Source organism: Nesoenas mayeri (assembly GCF_963082525.1).
Source record: "Nesoenas mayeri genome assembly, chromosome: 14".
Classification (NCBI taxonomy): Eukaryota; Metazoa; Chordata; class Aves; order Columbiformes; family Columbidae; genus Nesoenas; species Nesoenas mayeri.
Genome location: NC_137556.1, coordinates 6,721,365 through 6,742,538, shown reverse-complemented (window position 1 = coordinate 6,742,538; position 21,174 = coordinate 6,721,365). Strand labels below are relative to the sequence as shown.

The following is a 21,174-nucleotide window of genomic DNA, read 5'->3' as shown; positions in this document are numbered from 1 at the left end:
GCCCCTGGTATATAGCTGTTTGCAGCCCCTGGTATATAGCTGTTTGCAGCCCCTGGTATATAGCTGTTTGCAGCCCCTGGTATATAGCTGTTTGCAGCCCCTGGTATATAGCTGTTTGCAGCCCCTGGTATATAGCTGTTTGCAGCCCCTGGTATATAGCTGTTTGCAGCCCCTGGTATATAGCTGTTTGCAGCCCCTGGTATATAGCTGTTTGCAGCCCCTGGTATATAGCTGTTTGCAGCCCCTGGTATATAGCTGTTTGCAGCCCCTGGTATATAGCTGTTTGCAGCCCCTGGTATATAGCTGTTTGCAGCCCCTGGTATATAGCTGTTTGCAGCCCCTGGTATATAGCTGTTTGCAGCCCCTGGTATATAGCTGTTTGCAGCCCCTGGTATATAGCTGTTTGCAGCCCCTGGTATATAGCTGTTTGCAGCCCCTGGTATATAGCTGTTTGCAGCCCCTGGTATATAGCTGTTTGCAGCCCCTGGTATATAGCTGTTTGCAGCCCCTGGTATATAGCTGTTTGCAGCCCCTGGTATATAGCTGTTTGCAGCCCCTGGTATATAGCTGTTTGCAGCCCCTGGTATATAGCTGTTTGCAGCCCCTGGTATATAGCTGTTTGCAGCCCCTGGTATATAGCTGTTGATCTCTGCTGACGGTGGTGTGCAAGACAAGTAACTTCTTCAAATCAAATAGTGTGATCTATATGTAAATCCTATAACATCCTGCTTAAATGTATGAAGCACCTGAAGCTGGAGTCTGGCATTCTTCATTCAACATTTTTCTAGAAAAAATAATTACCAAAGAGTAATTAAACACCATATTTCTGGATTATTAATTAGCACTGAGGAAAGGCACTGTACCTCCAGAGTTTTCCTTTGCTGTTCACTGATTATGTCACAACCAATCTTTAATAGTTTTCAGATGGAGCAATTATCTCCTGTTCTAGTGATCCTCTGCTCCTAGTGTCTTGCCAATTAGATACAGACTTTAGCAATGTTCACTAATATTGTCTGAAGTGAGCCTTCACTTGCAAATATTGGTTTTGATTTTTTTTTTTAAATTAAAAATAATTGTTTAACAGAAATATGTCTCCAAGAAAATAATCATTTAGTGATTCTCTTAATCTTTGGGAATCTGAAATCTGGTGCAGACCGAATTTGAGTTCAGCTGATTTCCCTTCACTAAAGTGTGGATTCAAACTTCTGGATTTATATGCACCTGGAAACAGTTGTAAATACTTTGTTTTTGAGCTTGGAGCCTTAGGTATGTCTTCAGAAAAGGCTATTTGATTCCTGTTCTGATCCTTATACTTGTCCTGTACAGTGTTTTCATAGAGATGCAGATTTTTCAACTACATGCAGTGTGAGTCTTGTGTACTGACCATCAATTTACTCACACCTTAGGTGAACTCGGAAACATACAGGCAATATTACAAGCAATATTTTCCTCTGGTCACACTAAAGAGAAGGGTGCTGCTGCCTTTGCTGGGAGTGCAATGAGGCTGAGCCAATAGCTGAGCAGCTGTGCTGAGATTTTGGGGTTTTTTTAAACTTACCATCGTTGTTTCTGCAATCGACCCAAAGCTGTTGATGAAAATGTTGCAGCTGACATTCACTGGCGGACCTGCATGACAAATAGAGATTGGAACAGTGGTTCACTGTGTGACAAAGTATTTCCACTCTGTAGTATTAAAACCTATTGTGGGAACAGTGTGACTAAGGGGCAAATATGGGAATAAGGTCTGGGTGACCTGGTTTAGTTTAGTCTTGGTTCTGAAGCCAGTTTGACATCAAACAATGCTCCTGCTTTGTGTCTGTTCCCCTGTTTGGGAGAGTGTTTATATATCTCTTCTGTGAACTGTTTAAAAGGAATCACAGCCAGGCAGGACACTTTCCATGTATCTTGACACCTGCTACCGGTGCTGCCCAGTGTGTGGTGGGGACAGGCAGCCCAGGCAGGGAGCAGAGGACTCTGCCCCTAGAACCATGGTTCCCTTTCAATACTGGGGGAATTAATCTCGTATCATCCCTCTGACAGATGCTTCTGGGGACATAAGATCTGTGGGAGTGGTGAGTGTGAATTTTTAGATTATTCTCCCATCCTTTATGGAGACAGGATGGTGTCTGCATTTCAAACACTGCCTGATGGCTCAGCCTTGCTGAGGGAGTGATGCTTGTCTGCTAAGGCCACATCTGCAGTCTGGCAGCTGCTGCAAAATGAAATACTTGGGAGGTGGGGAATGGCTTTAAGGAGAGGCTTGTGCCTCTAATCACTGCAAACTTCTTCATGTGTGGAAATTAGTGGAAATTCCTTATTACTAAGTAACAGTTGGAATTTGATTTTTCTCCCCTTTGTTTCCCTTTCCTGCTCTCCAGTTTTGTCCTCGTCTGAAACTTTGTGCCTGCCCTCTGCAGGAGTAGGATTGCAGCCATTGCACCTATATCATCTCTATAGCTGGGAGTTTCTTGGTATGAGGAGCAGGCTTCTGTCTAACTAGTTCCCAAACAGCCATTTGCCAGCATAGCAGCAGCTCACATCCTGCTGAATCTATGCAGCTCTTCTTTCAGACTCTTAAACACAGGCGTGAGCTAAAATATCAGGTACAAAACGGTGTCTTTTTTTCTTTTCCTCCTTTAGCAACTCATTTTATCCAAAAGGCTTGTGATGTTTACCCAGCAGCTGAAAGTATGCATTTGATCAGACTCATTTTAAACCTTCTGTAGTGCTCCTCTTGAGCTCAGGAGTAATAGTTTTCTTCTCTGGATCCATTTCATGAACCAGACAGAACGTTCGTGTGCACGTGACTTCTCCTTCCAGAAGGCACAGTGTAAGGAAAACACTGAGCTGACCTCCTGGATGATTGCATGTGCTCATCCCTGAAGATTTTGGCCCTATTCATCCTGGTCCTGTGCTAATATGCTCTGGCTAAGCTGGGTATGGGAGGAGGTTGGCCCAATACACATGAAGATGAATGACTCTTGGGGCAGCACAGCCCTTGCTGAGGCACGATGCTCTTCCTGCTGCATCCAAGAGGAGCTGTTAGCACTTTGCAAGGTTTTTGGTGTGTTTGTTGGGTTGTTGTTGTTGTTTGTTTTGATTTTTTTAGCTTGTGTGAGGCTCTAGAAACTTCCCCACCTACTGCTGAAATGTGCCAACTCTGCAGCTGTGAAGGAATATAGTATTCCAGCAGCAGGGTTATGTGTGCAGCCTGGGCAAGAGGACCCTTGTCCCACATCTGCTGGGTTCAGCTCTGCCCTGCCCAGGTTATTGACTTCATCCTCCAACTTAAACCAAGGCCCAAATGTTGCTGCTTTATTCTCAGAAAGTGGATCTCCAGCTTTTATGGAAAAGCTGCAATCTTCTTTTTGTTAATATTCCCCTCCCCAAAAATCAATCTGATATGGATCTTTGGTATTATTTTCATTCAGATCTAAGCCATTAAAATGCCCTTATGAGTTACTACAGTTAATTTAAATGGCATGCTTTGAGAGCTACAACCCCAAGCTCTGTAAAACACCTCCTATGCCTCCCATATAAATTGGAGCCTGATTTATATGTGGGAGGCTAAGCCAGCAAAACTGCCCTGTGGGGAAGGTGTAGTTCATTGAAATAAAACCAAAATTAAATTATCTCAAATAAAAATGCAATACAGCTGCCTTCAGCAGGAAGATAATGTATACATTTCATTAAATATTAAAGTTTAATTTCTTTTGTGTGTGTGCATAATTTAGAGGTAGGAATGTTTACAGGGTTTATTTTTAACTCTTTGTGGTTTGGATAAAAACAGTAGTGTTTTCTGCTGCCTATTTGATTGCTAGGACTTAACCTTCTCACCTATATTTGGGTTTAAAAACCTAGCATAGAGCTTATTACTTGAAGCTGGATGGCAAGCGTTACCAGTATAATTAATGGGTCCTGGGAGCCCTGTCTTAGCATTGCTTGTGACACTTGGGGTGAGGAGGAATTGGTGGCAGGAAAGAAATACACATTCAAATGGGCTGGACACTGGCTGAGAGGGGGCAGGTCCGATTTCTATCTCTTAGTAAAGGTATTGCAAGCTTGTTTACATCTTGAGTGGAAATCAGATGCCTTTCCAGACATCTACAAGGGATCAATGTGCCAAATCTCTCATTATCATACATATTTCATATGAACACAAAGACAGTTCAAGTATATACAGTTAGGAAGGCATTAATGAGAATTGCATGCAGTTTTTGATCCCAAAATGAAACAAAGGTGAGAAAGCAAGGGGTTTTTCATACCTTTAAAATTTGGCCTGATCCTGGCATCATATCCTGAAGTTCGCCCCATCAACTTATCCAAGAAGTCGGAAGGAGACATGGGCTTGGGGGCAGATCGTGCTGCTGCTTCAGCTTCTTTGGAGGCTGCCAGGCTGTGTGAGTAGAAAGAAAGTGGAGGTTTTAGTGTACATTCCATTCTGAGGAGGGTTTGGGGTCCAGAAACTGAGCAGTCAGCATCTCGTTCCCGTTGTGAGACAGGATGGGTGCTCATGTGAATTCCTAATGAGGCTGGTCTCTGCTAATTTGTTTGCCCAGCCCAAACATCTCTGAATACAGAATCTCAGCTGCCACCAAAGTAGAAGAGAGATGATGAGTGGAGAAAATCCTTTTGTGAGTTTAGGTATATCTCCTTGGCATGCCACTAAATTACAAATGTGAACTCTAGCACTGAGCTCCACAGGAAAAATATACTCTGAGATTAGCCTTGGGCAGCAATTACTGCTTAATTACATGGCAAATAGCAAGGAGCGTATTTGGTTGTCTGACAGCCTAATTTTCCAAAAGGCAGGTAGAATCAGAGCAATCTGGATTTGAGGCTTAAATGAGTGTCATGTGATTGCATAGCTCCTGCAGAGCCTTTGGGACTGTAGGGCATAGATGTATTTTTGCTTCCCACTTGCTGGTCAGTCCAGCATTTGCTATTGGTACCTGCAATGCAGGAGTCTGAGTTGAATACAGCAACTTGGTCTCTGAACTGGGAGGTGTCTGGAGGTGTCTGAAATGATACTCATGTTGGGCTGAGGATGAAAAGAAATGAAATATTTTAGGGACCTCTATGGCTTCTGGGGCAGAAAGAATGAAATTACCCATCTAGCTGTAGAAGACAAAAATCTAAGGCTGGCAACATACCTTCTGACTCTACAGGAGTCCACAAGATCTGCAGGGCAATGATTTGGGCTTAAGAAGTCTCTGTTGTTGCCATTTACACAGGAACTAGAGACCTACGGTACTAGGTGCTCATTCTGAACTTTGCAGGAAGGTTTGATTTCTAAGACAGAAATAGGCACTTCAGTTCCTTTCCTATGGTTATATGGCTTCTGCATGAACACAAATCTGTTCCCAGGCTGAAAATGTGTTGTAAAATTGCCTAGATTAGTGGCATAGGGAACAGAAACCAAAACGAACTGAACAAAAATACCCAAGCCCAAAACTATAGGTGACATGCAATGTGCTTATGGCAAGAGCTGTCTCTGCCTGTAGCTTCAGATGCCTGATGCTGGTTGAAGCCCACGGGCAGTACTGCAATACAAATGTATAATATGCCAAAGAAAGCTGCTTAGGGGGAAGTGGGACCCATTGCTTCACCCTTTGAAAACCTGACTTTTTTTGATTTTTAAGTACAAAGGCTGTGTTGGAACTTTGAGAAACCACTGTGGCAGAGCAGCTGAGAGGCCTAAGCATGTGAACAACCGGCACAAACAATGTAGCTGCATCTGTCCTCACAAATAATGCCGCAGAGTCCTCTCACAGTATAAGGACCTCACCTCAGGAAGTTTTGCATTTCAACGTTGTCTCAAGATACTCTGCAGTAGTCAAACCTGCTGTCTTTCAGAAGAGCAGTACTAAATACTGATGCAAAATCTATTGGGAAGAGCTTCAGGACAGTTACATCGTATGGTGTTCACATGACTCAGCCCTGAAAGACCTCTTCATACAATGCAAGGTTGAGCTGAGACTCTAGACACAAGTGTTATCTAGACAAGGCCTTGACAAGAGCATTTCGAATGACAGAGTTCTCTGGGGACTTAAAAAATGGGCGGAATTCAGAAAGGCTCGGATGCCATAGTTTCAAAGTTGTGAGTCTGTAGTGACCTGTATTGAACTGAGTCTCTTTCCTACTGTTGGCAGCAATAGCTTGCCAAGCCTGTTTTCAGTTTTGCAAACTCACAACTGCAGTCTGGCTGCTTCTGCAACCTAAAACTGCATTAGGATTCTCTGGTTGCTAGGTTTTAACTGTGAAAAATTGTTTAACTTCTGCAATGAAGAGTTGAGAGAAACTTCAGATCACTTCTAGTGAGAGTCTAAAACTAGGATTTAATTTACCCTTTATATCTTCACAATCCGCTTCCAGATAGGACCTCATCTGAACTGGCTGATGTGTGCTGATGCTTGGAGATGATGTGACAAAATGCATATCTAGCTTTTACTATAGCCACCCGCCATTTCTTGCCTTCTGCTCTAACAAGCTATGCAAAGACAAACAAGTGTGTTTCAGGGGTAAATGGAGTTGTAGAATGGGTGATGGCTTTTATTTTTTTTTATCCTGTTTTTTAAAGAGGCTAATAGGATGCAGTAGATTTGCAAACTCAGAGGAAGAAAGCTGGGAGTGGGAGGACAATCAATACTGGGCTTGACTACTTGCATTCCAATAGAGTGTCTGCATGGCAATGAGTCTAGAGAAAAGATTTCAATTAAGCAGCAAATGACTTGGTAACCGAAGACTCCTGCCACTTCAGCAGCAAGATGCCAGATAGTGCAATACACTGATTTCTTCTCATTAACTGTAGACTGGAGGCAGTATATGGAAGTGGGAAAAGTGGGGGCCTGGGTGGAGAGGGGAAGAGGCAATACAAACCTAATAAGCTTTAAGTGCAAAAAGATAATTAGAAAATGCAATTCTGCTGGCATTCATTTAAAAAAAAAAAAAAAAATAGGTGGAAAAGCACAGAAACCAGCATTTGGATTTTCCATAGATCCAGTGCAAAAGCCCATGCTGAATATGTTCCCTCCACTTACAATGAGTGAATCTCCTGGTATTTCTTGGGTGTCATTTTCTGATTCTTTCTGCTTCAAAGTTACAAGTAAATGAATTTCGTGGGCTTGGTTCCTACATGGAAGGATGTACCTAAGACAAATGATTCCCAAAAGCATCTGGGAGAGGACCACAGCCCCACTGCTTTCTGCAGCTTCATGCCCATCCCTATGAGTAGTTTCTGTGAGCACCTTTGGGGATGCGCTGAAACTATCATTATGGTTTCATGCCTTCTGCTGTGTGTTTGGAGCATCTTCCTTATGAGGAAAGACTCAGAGAACTGGGTCTGTTCAGCCTGGAGAAGAGAAGGCTAAGAGGGGATATAATTAATGTTTATAAATATCTCAATGGTGGATGTCAAAAGGATGGACCAGACTCCTTTCAGTGGTGCCCAGTGATAGGATGAGGGACAATGGGCACAGGCTGAAGCACAGGAGGTTCCATCTGAATACGAGGAGAAACTTTTACTTTGAGGTGCCAGAGGCCTTGGAACAGGCTGCCCAGAGAGGTTGTGGAGTCTCCTTCTCTGTAGACATTCAAAACGCACCTGGACACATTCCTGTGAGATCTGCTCTGGTGAACCTGCTTTAGCAGGTGGGTTGGACCAGATGATCTCTAGAGTTCCCTTCCAACCCCAACCACTCTGTGATTCTATGTTTTAGAAACTCTGTTTGGCTGCTGTGTGTTGTTACCCAGGTGACCTAGGAATGATGAGTTCTGGGTTTCTTCCAGTTTCTATTTGGTTACTAAATGCTTTCCTAAAACTAGCTGGTAACAACTTCCCCTCTAGATTTAAGAAGAAAAGGCAAGAAAGAAGAGGGTGAGTGGATAGCAAAGCCCTTCCCGCAGCAGGCTCTGTGGGCAGCAGGCGGATATCTACTCTCTGACTCAAGAGTAATAGTAGAAAACAGCTCTGGGGGCTACAGGGAGGCTGGCCCATCTCATCATGCTTTGAAGGGATGGATTGCATCTAACACAACTCTGAAATAGTCACTCTGGTTGTGATAATTGAGTTTCACTATGGTGGTTGAGCTCAGGCAACATCCAAAAATGCCCTCAGCTTCTGCTCTCTTCCAAGTCTATCTGAGTTATTGCTGTGTGTGCTGCCTTGGGGGCTTTCTGGGATTTTCTTCATCCCTTGGTTCTTAAAGAAGCACTCTTTCAAAGTCCCGTAGCACTGCTCATCTCTTGGCCCAGAAGAGACAAGGAGAGGGAAATTGCCAAGTGATTTGAAAATTATTGATGATAGAAGAGAGCTAGAAATTTAGAGTGGGTTGTTGTGTTGTTCAGAGAGAAAATTTATTCTCCAAACAAACACAGAGGCAAAACATGTAACAAAAACATGGAGGATGTAGTTTGCATTGGTGCAAGAGTGTCTGAGCTGAGAGCATCCTGGTGCATTTTAATAGCAGACAGACAGTGTCTTATTTACGATGGTGTAGCCCCTAGTGTATGTGGCTCAGAAAGTGCCGTCAGGCAGTGATCACAGCAACAACAATGGAAAGGATCTCTTCAAAGGGTCAATGAATTAGCATAACCTTTTGTGATATTAATGCTGGCATGTAAGCAGATACCACCAAGCACCCTGGAGATCCAGCCCATCAGCAGGCATGTGAGGGCGAAAGCTGGTGGAGATGAATGGCCGAGCTGCTCAGGATATCTGAGAAATGCACTCCTTAAAATGGAGCAGTCGGGTCTGGCAGGACACCTATTACTGGTTTCTCACAGCCTATACAGACACTGTTTGCCCGGTCTGCATTATTTTGTTTCAGCAAAACAGATCCTGTAGTTTCATAAGAAGTTATTTTGTTTAGAAAGGGGCTCTTCTGCAGTCAGGATGAGTCAGTTTGCTTGGTTCCCAGCTCCCCAGTTAGCCGTTTCCTTTTCCTCCCTCCATTCGTATGGCCCTTGTGCGATATTTTAATGCCTTTATTTTTTTTTCTTTTGGCTGTGCCCATGGTTGTCCATCTAATTAAATTCAACATCACAAACTGGCCTGTTCTGGTTGAATGCTGATACAGAAAAATATTTTTTAAAATTCCTTTGTGAAGAGGAGAGATGAAGGAATTTAATTAGCACAGGGCCTCTATTCCCCTGTCAAATAATCTAATTGTTAATCATTAATTCTGAGGGTAAAAAATAATGCCTGGCAGCAGAAACACAAACTGTTGCAAAACAAGTGTTTGCAGAGGAAATATATCTCTGCAAAGTGTGGAAGGCTCAGATCCCTGGGAAGGTAAATTGGTGCAACGTCAGTGGCTCAAGAGAACAGCACTGGGTTTATTGCTCTGGTTGGGCTCTCTGCAGGCTGGGGAAACAGAAGATACCTGATCACTCACTCTGGTTCAGTGCTGCCTAGCAAAGGTTTCTGAAGTGGTTTGTTTGTTTTTATTTTTGAAACACAGCATAAGCCAGAAAGCTTGGCAAGGATATGTTTGGAGTGGTGTTCAGGTGAGCTGGCTCACACATTTGTAATGCAAATGTGATGTTTTCGTAAGCAGGTATACCAGGAGAGACGAATATCTGTCAGGTCTTTGAGTCAAGCTGAGGTGACCATTGTAACTGTTTCTACCATTCCCTTCAAAGCCGGGCCTTCCTAGAGCAATGTGGGGTCTTACGGACACAAGAGAATTCACTAGCATGGTTTTATTGCCACCAGCAATTGCCACCACAGTCACAAAGAGAATGTCAGATGGTTGGATGCAGAAATGCATCATGTCATCCATGGTGACTTTCCCCCTGCTCTGCTCGTCTGGGTTTCCTGAACCACCTCCCTGGTTCCTGAGATGCCTCTTGGGCACAGAAGCCCCTGAGCAGAGGTTGGAGCTCAGCAGAGCTCAGCCTGGACTCAGTCTCTGCTGATGCTGGGATTGCCCATCTCCATCTTGTCCTCAGCAGCCCGAGAGAGGACAGACAGATGAGACATTTTCCTGGTGGAAAGGGACAGCCCTGAACTCTGTTCCCAGACTCTTATTTCTGACTGCGCATCAGCATGTTATCTTGCAGGAAATGCTGCCAGATGCTGGCCTGGGAAGGCTTGGCAGAGACTGCAAGCAGACTTTTAAAAAAATGATTAGATTTACTATCGAAATGAATAGCACAATCAATATTGATATGCAATTCAATTAAAAAGGATGAAACTCATTGTCCACATGCTTTTTTCTGTCATGTTGTCTGAATTTCTGGCCTGCAGCAGTAGAGATGGATAGGATAAAAGAAGAGTGGAGGTTTTTGGGGAGAAGAGAGCCCTGATGCTATGTTTTTGGCCTGACATGGTGCAGAGTAGAAGGAGCTCAGAGTGTTACAGGTGTGCTGGTTGCAATCCCTGTGGTCGTGCTCAGCTGCTGGTGATTGCAGTCCATGCAGTGCAGATGTGCGGCATGCTACGGGGTGAATTTGCAAAGCCAGTTCTTGGAGGTGCAGGGGAAATTTGGACTTGCTTGTTTTCTTACTTCAGCTGAGAGCTTACGCAACTGAAGCATGGAGCAGACCAGATGTTGGGACAGGATAGAAAAATAATGGTGTACAGCAAGACTGGTGAAATACAGAATTCAAGAACCTCTTGAAAGAGATTTCACCCTGAGAAAGAACTGGGCAATTTGCTATTATTTATCCCAATTAATGATGGGAGGAGGGGGACAGGAAAGAAAAAGTAGGCTTGTAGAACATTGCTCTCTCTGTCCTGGGTGGTTGTGCTCTGTTGCTGTGAGCTGTTTAAACCAATTCTAGCTTTTGCACCAGAAGTAACTGCATTGCAGTAGTCGCAGGATGTAATCAGTTAAAGTTTTAATCCAGAGGATCCCAAAATGCTCTCAGAGGTCCTGTACAACACATGTTATCACTGGTCCCCATGGCTGTACCGGAGGAGAGGAACTGGGAGGCACTTTTCCATGGGCCTCCGGGAATTAACCCTCTGTATCACTCCCATTCAGGGAAAGACGCAACAACTTTTTTTGGAGAAAAATCTCTTTTTCAGACTGCAGCATTGCAATGTCTCTCTGCTCCACTGCTACGTTCTTGCAGCTCATGTATCCTACCCTATATGGCAAAACACCCTGCCTAAAACTATAAAACATCCCAATTACACTGATTAACTCTATGGAAAGACACCAATACTCAGAATAATTGCTGACGCTGCCTGGGCAGAGCAATAAGAAGATAATAAATGACCAGATGATCAGTGACAGGAGGTAGAAATCTGCATGTTCTATATAGTTGGGATGGGAAGAACACAGCAAGACCAACGAATCACATAGGAATAGTGCTCAATTGTATGGAAGATCCCTGCTCTTACAAGGATGGCATTCAAACTCTCATATGTTGAGTGGTCACTCTTGCTTATTGCGTATTTTAAAAAAAGCATGTGTTAAATTAAGTTTTGAGCCACGGGCATTCTAATGACATTTTAAACTAATCCCTCTTCCAGAAGCATCTACAGCTCTTGGAGCACAAGCAGTGACTTTCTGGAGATGTGTGATCTTAAGCCACTACGACAGGTTTGAAAATGCAACTCGCACAAATCATTAGTAAATGCTCAGCTTTTAATTACTTGTGAAATGAATCCAGCACTAGCGTTGATGCTTACATGTGCATATACTGAAGGGTTTTTAAAAAATTCATAATTGCATTTTTCATGGAAAAACAAAGGAAAAAAAGTCCCTGCAAAGACAAAAGCATGTGTCTAGCATCATACATACTGAATATTCCCTTTAAAGTTGGGGGACTATTTAAAGTTATGCATAAACCACCTTCTCAAATGCACTAAATAAGGGGGAAAACATCTTTTATGAGACAGGGCTTATATTCTAGGTAACAACATTCTCTTCACCGATGTGCTCTTGATTTAGTCTTTGGATGGAGAGAAGTGGGAACCTCAATTGACATCAGAAGGTTTTAGATCACAGACCAGACAAATGTCAGAGAATTATGAGAAATTGTGGATGCTCTTCTATCTATAGCTCTGCAGTCATGCTATCAGTCGTGTTTTCATCAGTTCAAATAGTTTGCTACGGCAGCTTTTTAAAAATTAGTTTTAGTTTAAGGATTTATGTTGCTTGTTAAGATTGGATAAGAATATTGTAACTGCTTTTTTCTTTTTTGATAAATCAGCGGTGATATGAATAGAATTATTTTAAAAGAGAGATAACATGCAGTGCAGAGTGGTGGTGGATTTTTATCTTCTGGAACTTCTTGCTACACATCTTTTGAAAAGGCCTCCTGAGCTAACATGTATTACCTACCCATAAAATTGTGGGTCCTACCCACAGTAAAACTGGGGCTGTGTGTGGTTTGTATTGTGTAAAAGGAGTTGTGTGATAAGAGAGCTCATTTTGATGTTTTCTGATAGGATTAGTTGTTATTGCAATGCAAACACCCTGCTGGAGATGAATGTTCCCTCTATGCTGTCTGTGATTCCTGGTGTAATTTATCAGTTTATTCATGAACCATAATGAAATGTAGCTTGTGAAATGAATGGCTAAGCTCTGGTTCCCCTGCCCAGGAGGGGTCTTCTCCTCCCCACCCCAGATGCCCCACTGAATTCAGTCTCTTCAGCTCCCTAACAAATAAAAGAGAAGCTTTTCAACCCTGGCAGCGCTGCAGGGCCCACGTTGGTGCAGGAGAGCAGGTTGTGTTTGATGAGGCTTGTACTTTGTCAGCCACACTGCTGGGAGATGATTTCTAAGCCCATAGCTCTGTGTCAGGATGTGATGGATGGGGCTGGAAGCTGGAGGATGCTCATGATTCTCAGGCACATGGGGTGGAAGGAGAGGTCGAACACATGTTTTGGTTTGTAAATTGGATATTGTGGGCTCTAGTGCAGGAAAAAGGTCAGTGTGTGTGTATATGCGAGGAACTATTGCCCTGCTCAGCACTGCTTCCAGAGGGTAAAAGCACTGGGAGCAAACAAAGAGACACAATTGTAAAGATAACCCCAAAAAGTCACTTTTTTGTCCACAGCCTGTCTTTGCAGTTCTTACAAGATAAGAAAAAGCTGCCTCACCCAGGAATTCAGATCACCTTACCTCCCTACTCCCAACTGCAGTAATACATGTGGTGCACAGATCCTGCTGTAGTAGGGGACTTGTCCTTTTTCATGTGGGGGCTATTGAACCAACAAAGGCATTTGGAACCCAGGATTTTTTTTAAGGGGTGCTAATAACAACTGACCCTCACATGCTTTTAGGTTTTATACCTTCTCCTTAAGAGAGAGGAGGAGGGACCTGAGCCTGGGGCTTTATACAAAGCATCTTTTTACTTGCATCATCTAAAATAAAAGAAGAAAAAAAATTCAAAGCAAATTGGGTAAAGGTGAGAAGTGATTAATTTTGACTTTCTGCATTATTCCTGGCTCAGCTGCATTTTACTGCTGAACCAAACGCATACGACAGTGGCCTCATCCACTGTTGATCCCGGTTCTGTTGCTATTTATGGATTTGTGAGTTTGGTCCAGCCCTGCTGGGGCTGGAGGGCAGGATCCCCGTCCTGGATGAGTGTTCATAGGCACAGGCATCGCTTGCAGGGCAAGCGCGTGGGGGGAGCTGCCAGCAGCTGCTTTCGTCTGAAGGCAGCGTGTGCGATGATTGATTGCACTGCAAGCCCTGCTGTTCTGTGCATGCGACACTCCTTGTCTTGGCAACCTCGTGGTAGTTTTTTCCCCCCTTTTCACCCACCCTGAACTGTGGCACTGATACAAACAAGAGTGTTCCCTGGATGTCTGTTAAGGCATTTGGGCTTTTTGTCTTGTCTTTGTTTGTTTGTTTGTTTTCCTAATGGGCTGTGAGCCACAGTGGAAGGATGGAGGGAAATCAAAAGGAAAGCAGGTGCAAAAGTCTGATCCTTTGTTTCCCCCTCGCTCTTAAAATCCAAATTTCATAGGATTTGGTAAATTAAGATTTCTCTTGCTTTTCTCAGCTGGCACTTAGATCCAACAGAGATATATTTACAGGATGCCAACTGTGTCTATGTACCAGCCAGATGTGGTGCAGTCCCGAAATCAGCAGCTTACCATGGTGCATTATACGGATGAAATAATTGCCTGCATAATGGGGAGTGCTCGGCGTGTGTAAATGATGGGTGCATCTGTCTCCATCTATTTCCAGTCTCTGCAGGCCCTCTCTTTGCTTTGGCCTTACTGAGAGTACAAAAGCTGTATTTCTGTGTTTTCAGTTTCTGTGCATCAGTCTCCTGAAGTATCAGTAGATATTTAGGAGCAGCTTGGAGGTGTGTTTCTGATCTACAGCACCAGTGTGATCAATGCATACCTCCAGGACCATATCAGCAGTTTGCCCAAAGGTTAAAGGGACTACATTGTTTTCCACTAGCCAATCACCTTAGCTAAGAAATGTCAATCTAAACTGTTTCCCCTGGAGAGAAACAGTCTCTGGCTTTGTAAACACAAATGTGAATTGTTTGGATAACGTGGGGGAAGGGTGACACAAATAAAGAAGAGGCGTTATTTTTTTTTTTTAACTTACTGGCTTCTGTAAGGGGAACTGGCCTACTGAATTAGCAATATTTTGTTATGCTGACTGCAGTGTAAAAGTTGGTCTTTTCTGGGCTGTGCAAGTAGGTCTAGAACACAGCAACCAAACAGCCTGATGTCGAGTTGTCTGGGCATGGCTGCTAACGGTCCTTCCGTTGCCTTGCACTGGAGCAGCAGGGGTGTAACTATACTTCATAAGAATAGAAAACAAGGTGCTCTTGCTGACAGACAAAGGTCAACAGAAAGTATGCAAGGTAACGATAGCAGATCAGAAGGGTGATTTACTGGAAATAGTGAACCCTGATTTAATGTGCCACAACAGTGAGAGCTGATACAAGCAAATAAAACAGATAGAAGTCAAAATGTATCATCAGACTATCTGTTGTCCAAATACTGATCACCTTGGGATTCTTAGAAAAGCTCCACATCATAGAAAATGAGCAAGTGAAACTTGGTGAATAGATTTAGATGATTTGACATATTTAAATGTTGTGGTTTTGATCTGGGTGTTGTGATTTTAAAGCATAGTTTTTTTGTTTTTTTTTTTTTAAATAATTGTCTTTCATCACTACCTAAATAGCAGTTGTATTCATTAGGTTGTCTGACATCTCATTCCCAGTACTGAAATCTGGAGAGCTCTTTTAACCTGCAAGTTAGGATGAAATGAGAACAGGCTTCTCTGCTGGCTTTCTATCACAGACATGATCACTGGTCAGTGCTGGGATAATAAAGTAATTTAATTTCGGATGTTGATTAACATATTAATTCTGATGCTGGCATCCTTTCTTATCCGGGTCAGCTCATGAGGCTTTGGTGAGATGAATGTCACAAGCCAACAAGGAAAGTGTTAGCTCAAGAACAGGGGAACTGCAGTTTGCTGTTGCTTACAAGTGCTTTTTGATTTGAATCACTTGGTCAGTAGCAGAATGAACATTTCAGCCTTTTGTCTGAGCTATTAAATCTGAGACACTTAAAATAGTGAGGGGCCCCTTTGCTGCTTAGAGGCATGTAGTCCAAGTCTTTGCTAAATCATTTCTATTTCCTGGAGAAGCCGACAGAGTTGGCAGAGGCACAACAGGTCATAAGGCACAGCTTCTAGTAGATTTTAGTTAGTGGGAGGAAAATACTCTAACTACTAAGAATTTCTGCTATGTTGCTTAACTTGTGGCTCTGGAAGTCTCTGCCTAGTGCTTCATTCAGTTACCTCTGTAATGCTATCTAGCACTGCAGAGCTATTGCAGAAGGTTTGGAGATAACATGTATGCTATTCTTATTTTCCTTTCTCTGCCTTTTCTTCTGCTATATTTTCAAGGGGCTGAAATCAGCAGCTCTCCAATCACCTACTTGTCAAGTTTGTTTTTGGAAAAAGTCTTTATTTCCACAAAGTTAAGACACCTCATATTCACAATGGCATCTTCTGATTGTTTTAAAAGAGCTCTGTTGCTGAAAGGAGGGAATACAAAAATGCCGGTTAGAGCAAGCCGGTAGGGTTTGAGCCTGGCAGCAACTTTCAGCCTGTGAATCGCTTGGAGCAGGAGCCTTGAGTCGCTCCTGTGACCTGACAGTTTGCTGTTCAGAAGGGGCCAGCTCTGACCTTGACAGTAATGATGCTGGTTCCTGATATACAGAAGTGCAATTAGGATAAGAATCAGGCCCATACAATTTCAAAGCTGCACAGGACAGAGTCCAGTTGAGCAAGGCAACAGTTCTAGGCTTTTATCTCTTAACTTGTACAAGGTACATTCCTACCCCAGGTTTATGCAGTGTTTTTTGCTGGACCACTACATCTATTAAAATGCTGTAGTACAACAGAAAGACCAGGAAAGATCAGCACAGGGTAGAGGTAGCTTTTTGTTCTGCATGAAGGAATTCACGACTGAAGCAGGGTATGAGCAGACAGTGTATGTAGTTAGGCTTTGGGAGAATGTTTGTCTGTGTCTCCACAGAAATAAGCAGGACATCTGGAAGTCCCTGTGTAAATACTACCAGTCTATTTTTATTTTCAAGAAATAGAATTTTGCCTTGCGGACACATGTGTAAGGAAAGCTTGGTCAAGCAGCTTGTCTGTCAGAAGACCCTCTTCATCCCACAGCTCCTCTTCCATCCCTGCCTCATCCCAGGTTCTCAGTGAATGTCTTAGTCACAGCTAAGTGACTGCAGTCCGAGAAGGCAGGTAGTAAAATGGGAAATGCTCTTCCATAAAGGCAGGCATGTCAGAATAAGCCATTTACCATAAATTCCTTCTAAAACACCCCAACTGTAACAGAAGCAAATATCATATTGGCAATACCATAATGTTTGCATTCACACACCAGCTGTTACTCTTTCCCACGGGGTCTTGTTTTTTAAAAGGCTGGTGAAAGACGTTTTTGTTAAGCAACAGATCTAGTCTTATTTCCTATATTGGCTGCTTATTTTCCTTTGGGACTTTGGATTTTTCTTTATTTTTGTGGTGTTTTTGTCCACATATAGTGGATACTGTTTCCAGAATATTTTTGACAGGCTGACAGAGAAGTGTGGTACACCCTGTAATTTGAAGCAATGCATACTCCTCTTATGGATTATTGGATTATCAGCTTGTAGGTTTTTTAAACATTATGTGTGACTGAGTGCTGGAGTAGTTGGCACACTAAATTTATGAATGACTGTTAATGAATAAATTTCACTTACGGAAACTGAAATAGCAAAGCTATTCCTGGACCAGAAAGGCTGGTAGACTTTTGGCCTGTAATAAATTGAACACATAGCACAAAGCAGAAGAAAATAAACATTGCTCAGAGTCAGTTCTGAGCAGGAATTGCTGAGGTTTTTTTCCTTGTTTTGGAAATTATTGCGGTACACAAAACAATTTGGTTTCAACATCTTCCTATAATTGAATTAAAGCATTTTCAAATTTTCTTAATTTCAGAAAGACTGAAACTTCCAGAAATAGTTGTTGTTTTTTTTTAAATACTATATGACACAATCATATATAGTACCTGTAGGTATATGCCTATATATATAATTTATAACAGTGTAAACATTTAGATTAGAACCTGAAGGGACTGGTTTATCAAGGTTCTGAATGCCCATGACTTTCATTGATGTGCTGAGAATCTGTAAGTGCTCACATGTGTTGCATGATTCATGTGCACACTTATGATACGTAAGTGTGCATCATAGAACAGGATTAGCAAGACAAGTATGTATCAATTTCACTTGTTCAGGCAGTTCAGTGTAGAATCTGTCAGGTGCTCTAATGACAGGGCCATAGGAATCTCAAGCCTGGAAATGCATTCTTTTTGTTTGTGTGGCTGTTTTGTTTTCTTTTTACCTTCTAGGTTATTTATGGACAACATTCCAGAGCGTTTGTGTATGGTTTTGGTGGTGTGGTGTTTGTTTTCTTGTTGTTGTTGTTTTAAGTCTCTGTGGTTTAACACGGTTTAACTAAAGAGTTCATTGCACGTAGATATGCTTCCTTTTAGTCCACCCCATTATATTATGCAGTTCTGCTTCACACTTGTGACTAGGATGAGAAAGGATGGCTCTGAAGTATTGGCTGTTGTGCGTTGCTTTTCAGATATTGATGTTTTTAGTTATTTCTAGACATTCTTTCTTGATTTGCCTAACAGATAAACATTAAATGCTTTGAGTTCATGTTACAATTTTGCTGTGATTTTTCTGTGGAATTACAGGAAAAGTAAGGATATTTGTATTTTTATGCCTGGAAAGGTTTTAGTGTTCAAAAGGAAAGAGACCGCTAGCTAGAAAAGTCTAGCCAGTATCAGCGGGTCTGCCGTGATTCATAAAATAATAAGTATTACATCAGTGATGTATATGTAAGCAATGTCTGGTTTTTTCATGTTAAGATGAAATACACAAATGCAGAAGTAAGAGCCACGCAACTGAAATGAAGTCTAAGACTGAGCAAGTTTGGGTAGTGCAAGAAGGGTGTTTTGTTTTTTTTTCAATTGCATGTATATGTCATCTATCACTTGTTACAGGAGGCTGTGTTATTCATGCAAATACAGAAGAGCTTCTACCCTCTAGTATTTATTTTTGTCCATTTAATAAAAACACTGCAAGGGGATATGGACCAGAAACAATTCTTTAAGACTAAAACTGTTCCTTCTCCTACCTTAACCTTAATGAGAAACTGAACACATCTAAACTGGAGTCAAAATACACCTAGTTGATAAGGGTTATGATAGCAAAAAGCTCCCCACACCTACTTTGACTTTAATATAGATTCTACAAGGGAAGGGTCTTGGAAACAACGTGAAAGAAAAACACAGTTGGGAAGGAAGGCGATTCTTTGCTTTGAGTGACTGTAGACATAGCAAGCTGTGGAGGCAGAATGAGCACTCCTTGAAAGAGAGTCTCTCGATTTCTCCAGATAACAGAGCTAAAGCAGTGAGAGCATCCCACGGAACTCACCTTAACCTGCAATCTGAGGATGGGGAAGGGGGCGAGTTGGGAATATTTACCCGGGCAAATTCAAGTGCAGCATTCCCAGCCGCCACTAGTTGTCACTTTGCAACCAGCCGGGGTCGATGTTTTCAGCACTGCGGTTAGCGAGATTGCGGTGCTAATTAAACGGAGTAACTCCCAAAGCCGCGGAAAGTCCCGAGCCCGGGACTGTGCCATAGCCACTCTCGGGTAACCGAGGGGAGGCGAAAAGGCAGCTCGAAAAAGTCAGAATCCCTCTTTCCTAAGTCTGAGGCTTTACCTAGAGGCTGTGCCCTGAGCTTGGGGTGGGCACGGCAGGGCAGCCCAGCAGCACCTGCTGTGCACACACTCCTCCCGTAAAGCCGAGCCTTACCTGAAGAAAACGATCGTCTCCCACACGTAGACTCCAAGCGCGTTGACGTTGCACATTTTTCCAGTTCTCGCAGTTAGTGCGGTCTTTTTTTTTCTTTTTTTTTGTACTCCGTGAGGGTGGGCCGGTGGGGTTGGCCAATAAAGTAACCCGGCACTTGGGGAGAATGGGTGTGGAGAGCGAGCAACCCTCGGCAGGCAGGCTTGGCAGGGGGAAGGCCGGGGGAGGCTCCGGTCGGCACCCCGGGCAGTAACAGGGCGGGCGGCTTGGGTCAGCACCCTGGACAGCGCTACCGGGCGCCCCTCCCGATCAGCACCCTGGACAGCGGCGGAGCGCGGCGCTCCGCGGGCGCCTGCCCAGCGGCCGGCGGCTCCGCTCCGCTCCGCACCGGCGCTGCCTGGGCTCGTCCCGCCTCTCCGCCTGTGCCCCCGCCACCGCCACTGCAGTGGTGCTCGGGGCCGGAGGAGCAGGCTTTCCCGCACCGAAATCTCCCTTCAGCGGGATCCGGCTCCGGACATCAGGCTGGCAAGAGGGGAAGACGCAGGGGGTGTAGGTTTGCCATCAGGGTGGTGAGGGTAGGATGGGGGCGGGGGGGACGACCCTCAACAATAACCCGGGGCTTTAATCTCCGTCGCTAGCCGGGTGTCTTCCTAATTACATCCACAGGAATTTGTCTGTGTGGAGCCGTGCTGCAGTCCCGGTTGTCTCGCTTTCCTGTCCGCCGTGCGGCTGCTGTTGATTCCTGCTTCCTGGGCTGTTTTCCTCCCGAATAAGTTATTGCTGCTGTAGGGAAGGTGTCCCATTGCTCAGGGCTAGAGCAGAGGGAAGTGAAAGGGAAGTTTCTTGGGAAGCACTCCCATTGTGCTCAGAAAGAAAGTGGCTCAGTGTCCTCCTAATGCATCTCATTTCCCCTCTGCCCTCTCCCCCCTGCTAGGACTCGCCAGATCTTGGGAGTTTCTTGCTGCATTAATTTACCAAACTAAAAAAAAAAAAAAAAAAAAAAAAAAAAAAAAAAGAAAAAAAAAAAAGGAGGGGGGAGGTGGAGACGAGGGAAGGCAGAGGGGAGGGGGTAACTCAGCCTCTCCACCATCCCAAGGCCCTCCTCTTAGCTGTGCTCATTGGTCTTGGGGCTAAAAAAAATACTCAGGAACGTGGTTGGATAAACGCATGCTGTTCCGCAGAAGCTGTTAACCTTTGAAGCGCTGATACGTTTTGGTTTATTTCAATTTTTTTAACCCGATTTGCTGTCTTTTTAAGAAGTCTGTGAAATCGTCTCCCTTGACAGGGCAAGCGTAACATGCCTTAAGTCTCCATCTCGTGGAGGACCTGCTTGGCTAGCAGTTGGTCTATGTTGCTGTTGGCTTTTAAGGAACGTCTCTGTGTTGCCTTTTTTTTGTTTGTTTTTGCCTTTTCACTTTTTTTTTCCCCTTATTTTGCATTTGGTTTTGTAAAGAGGTTGGCAAACACCAGAGCCATCAAGGCCAGGGCAGGTAAGAAGCATTTCTTATTGCAGCTCAAACATCCTGGGCTCAGCTGTGCTCACAGGGTGCTGAGTGTGTTGGCTGGGGAGGAATGGGCTTCTTAGTCACTTTGTCAGCGTGTCGCTCTGCTTCTCATCATCTTCTGAGAACTGAATTTAAAATTTAGGTCTCCTCAATCATATAGGATTTCTTTCTTCTCTCTCGCCCCAGTGTAACAGAATTTTTCTTCTCTAAGTTCTGTTTTGTTTACTTGTCCTGTGCTTTTCAAAAATCACTATGGCGAAGAAACAGTCACTTTTAACCCCTTTTTAGCTGTGGAGGTGAAATGGACTGCTTGTTCCACCACTACTGTAGCT

At 43.6% G+C, this 21,174-nt stretch overlaps 1 protein-coding gene across 2 annotated transcripts in view; it reads right to left on the bottom strand.

Annotated features, from left to right (window-relative positions):
• Positions 1–19,396, bottom strand: part of GLRA1 (glycine receptor alpha 1) — a gene marked incomplete at both ends in the record, with an annotated part of 35,739 nt that extends 16,343 nt beyond the window's left edge. For both annotated transcript variants that reach the window (XM_080353181.1, XM_080353182.1), the window contains 3 exons: positions 1,559–1,626; positions 4,266–4,396; positions 19,341–19,396. In XM_080353181.1, the coding sequence (XP_080209307.1) occupies positions 1,559–1,626; positions 4,266–4,396; positions 19,341–19,396 (255 nt within the window). The remainder of the gene's footprint in view (positions 1–1,558; positions 1,627–4,265; positions 4,397–19,340) is intronic.
• Positions 19,397–21,174: the final 1,778 nt, after the last annotated feature.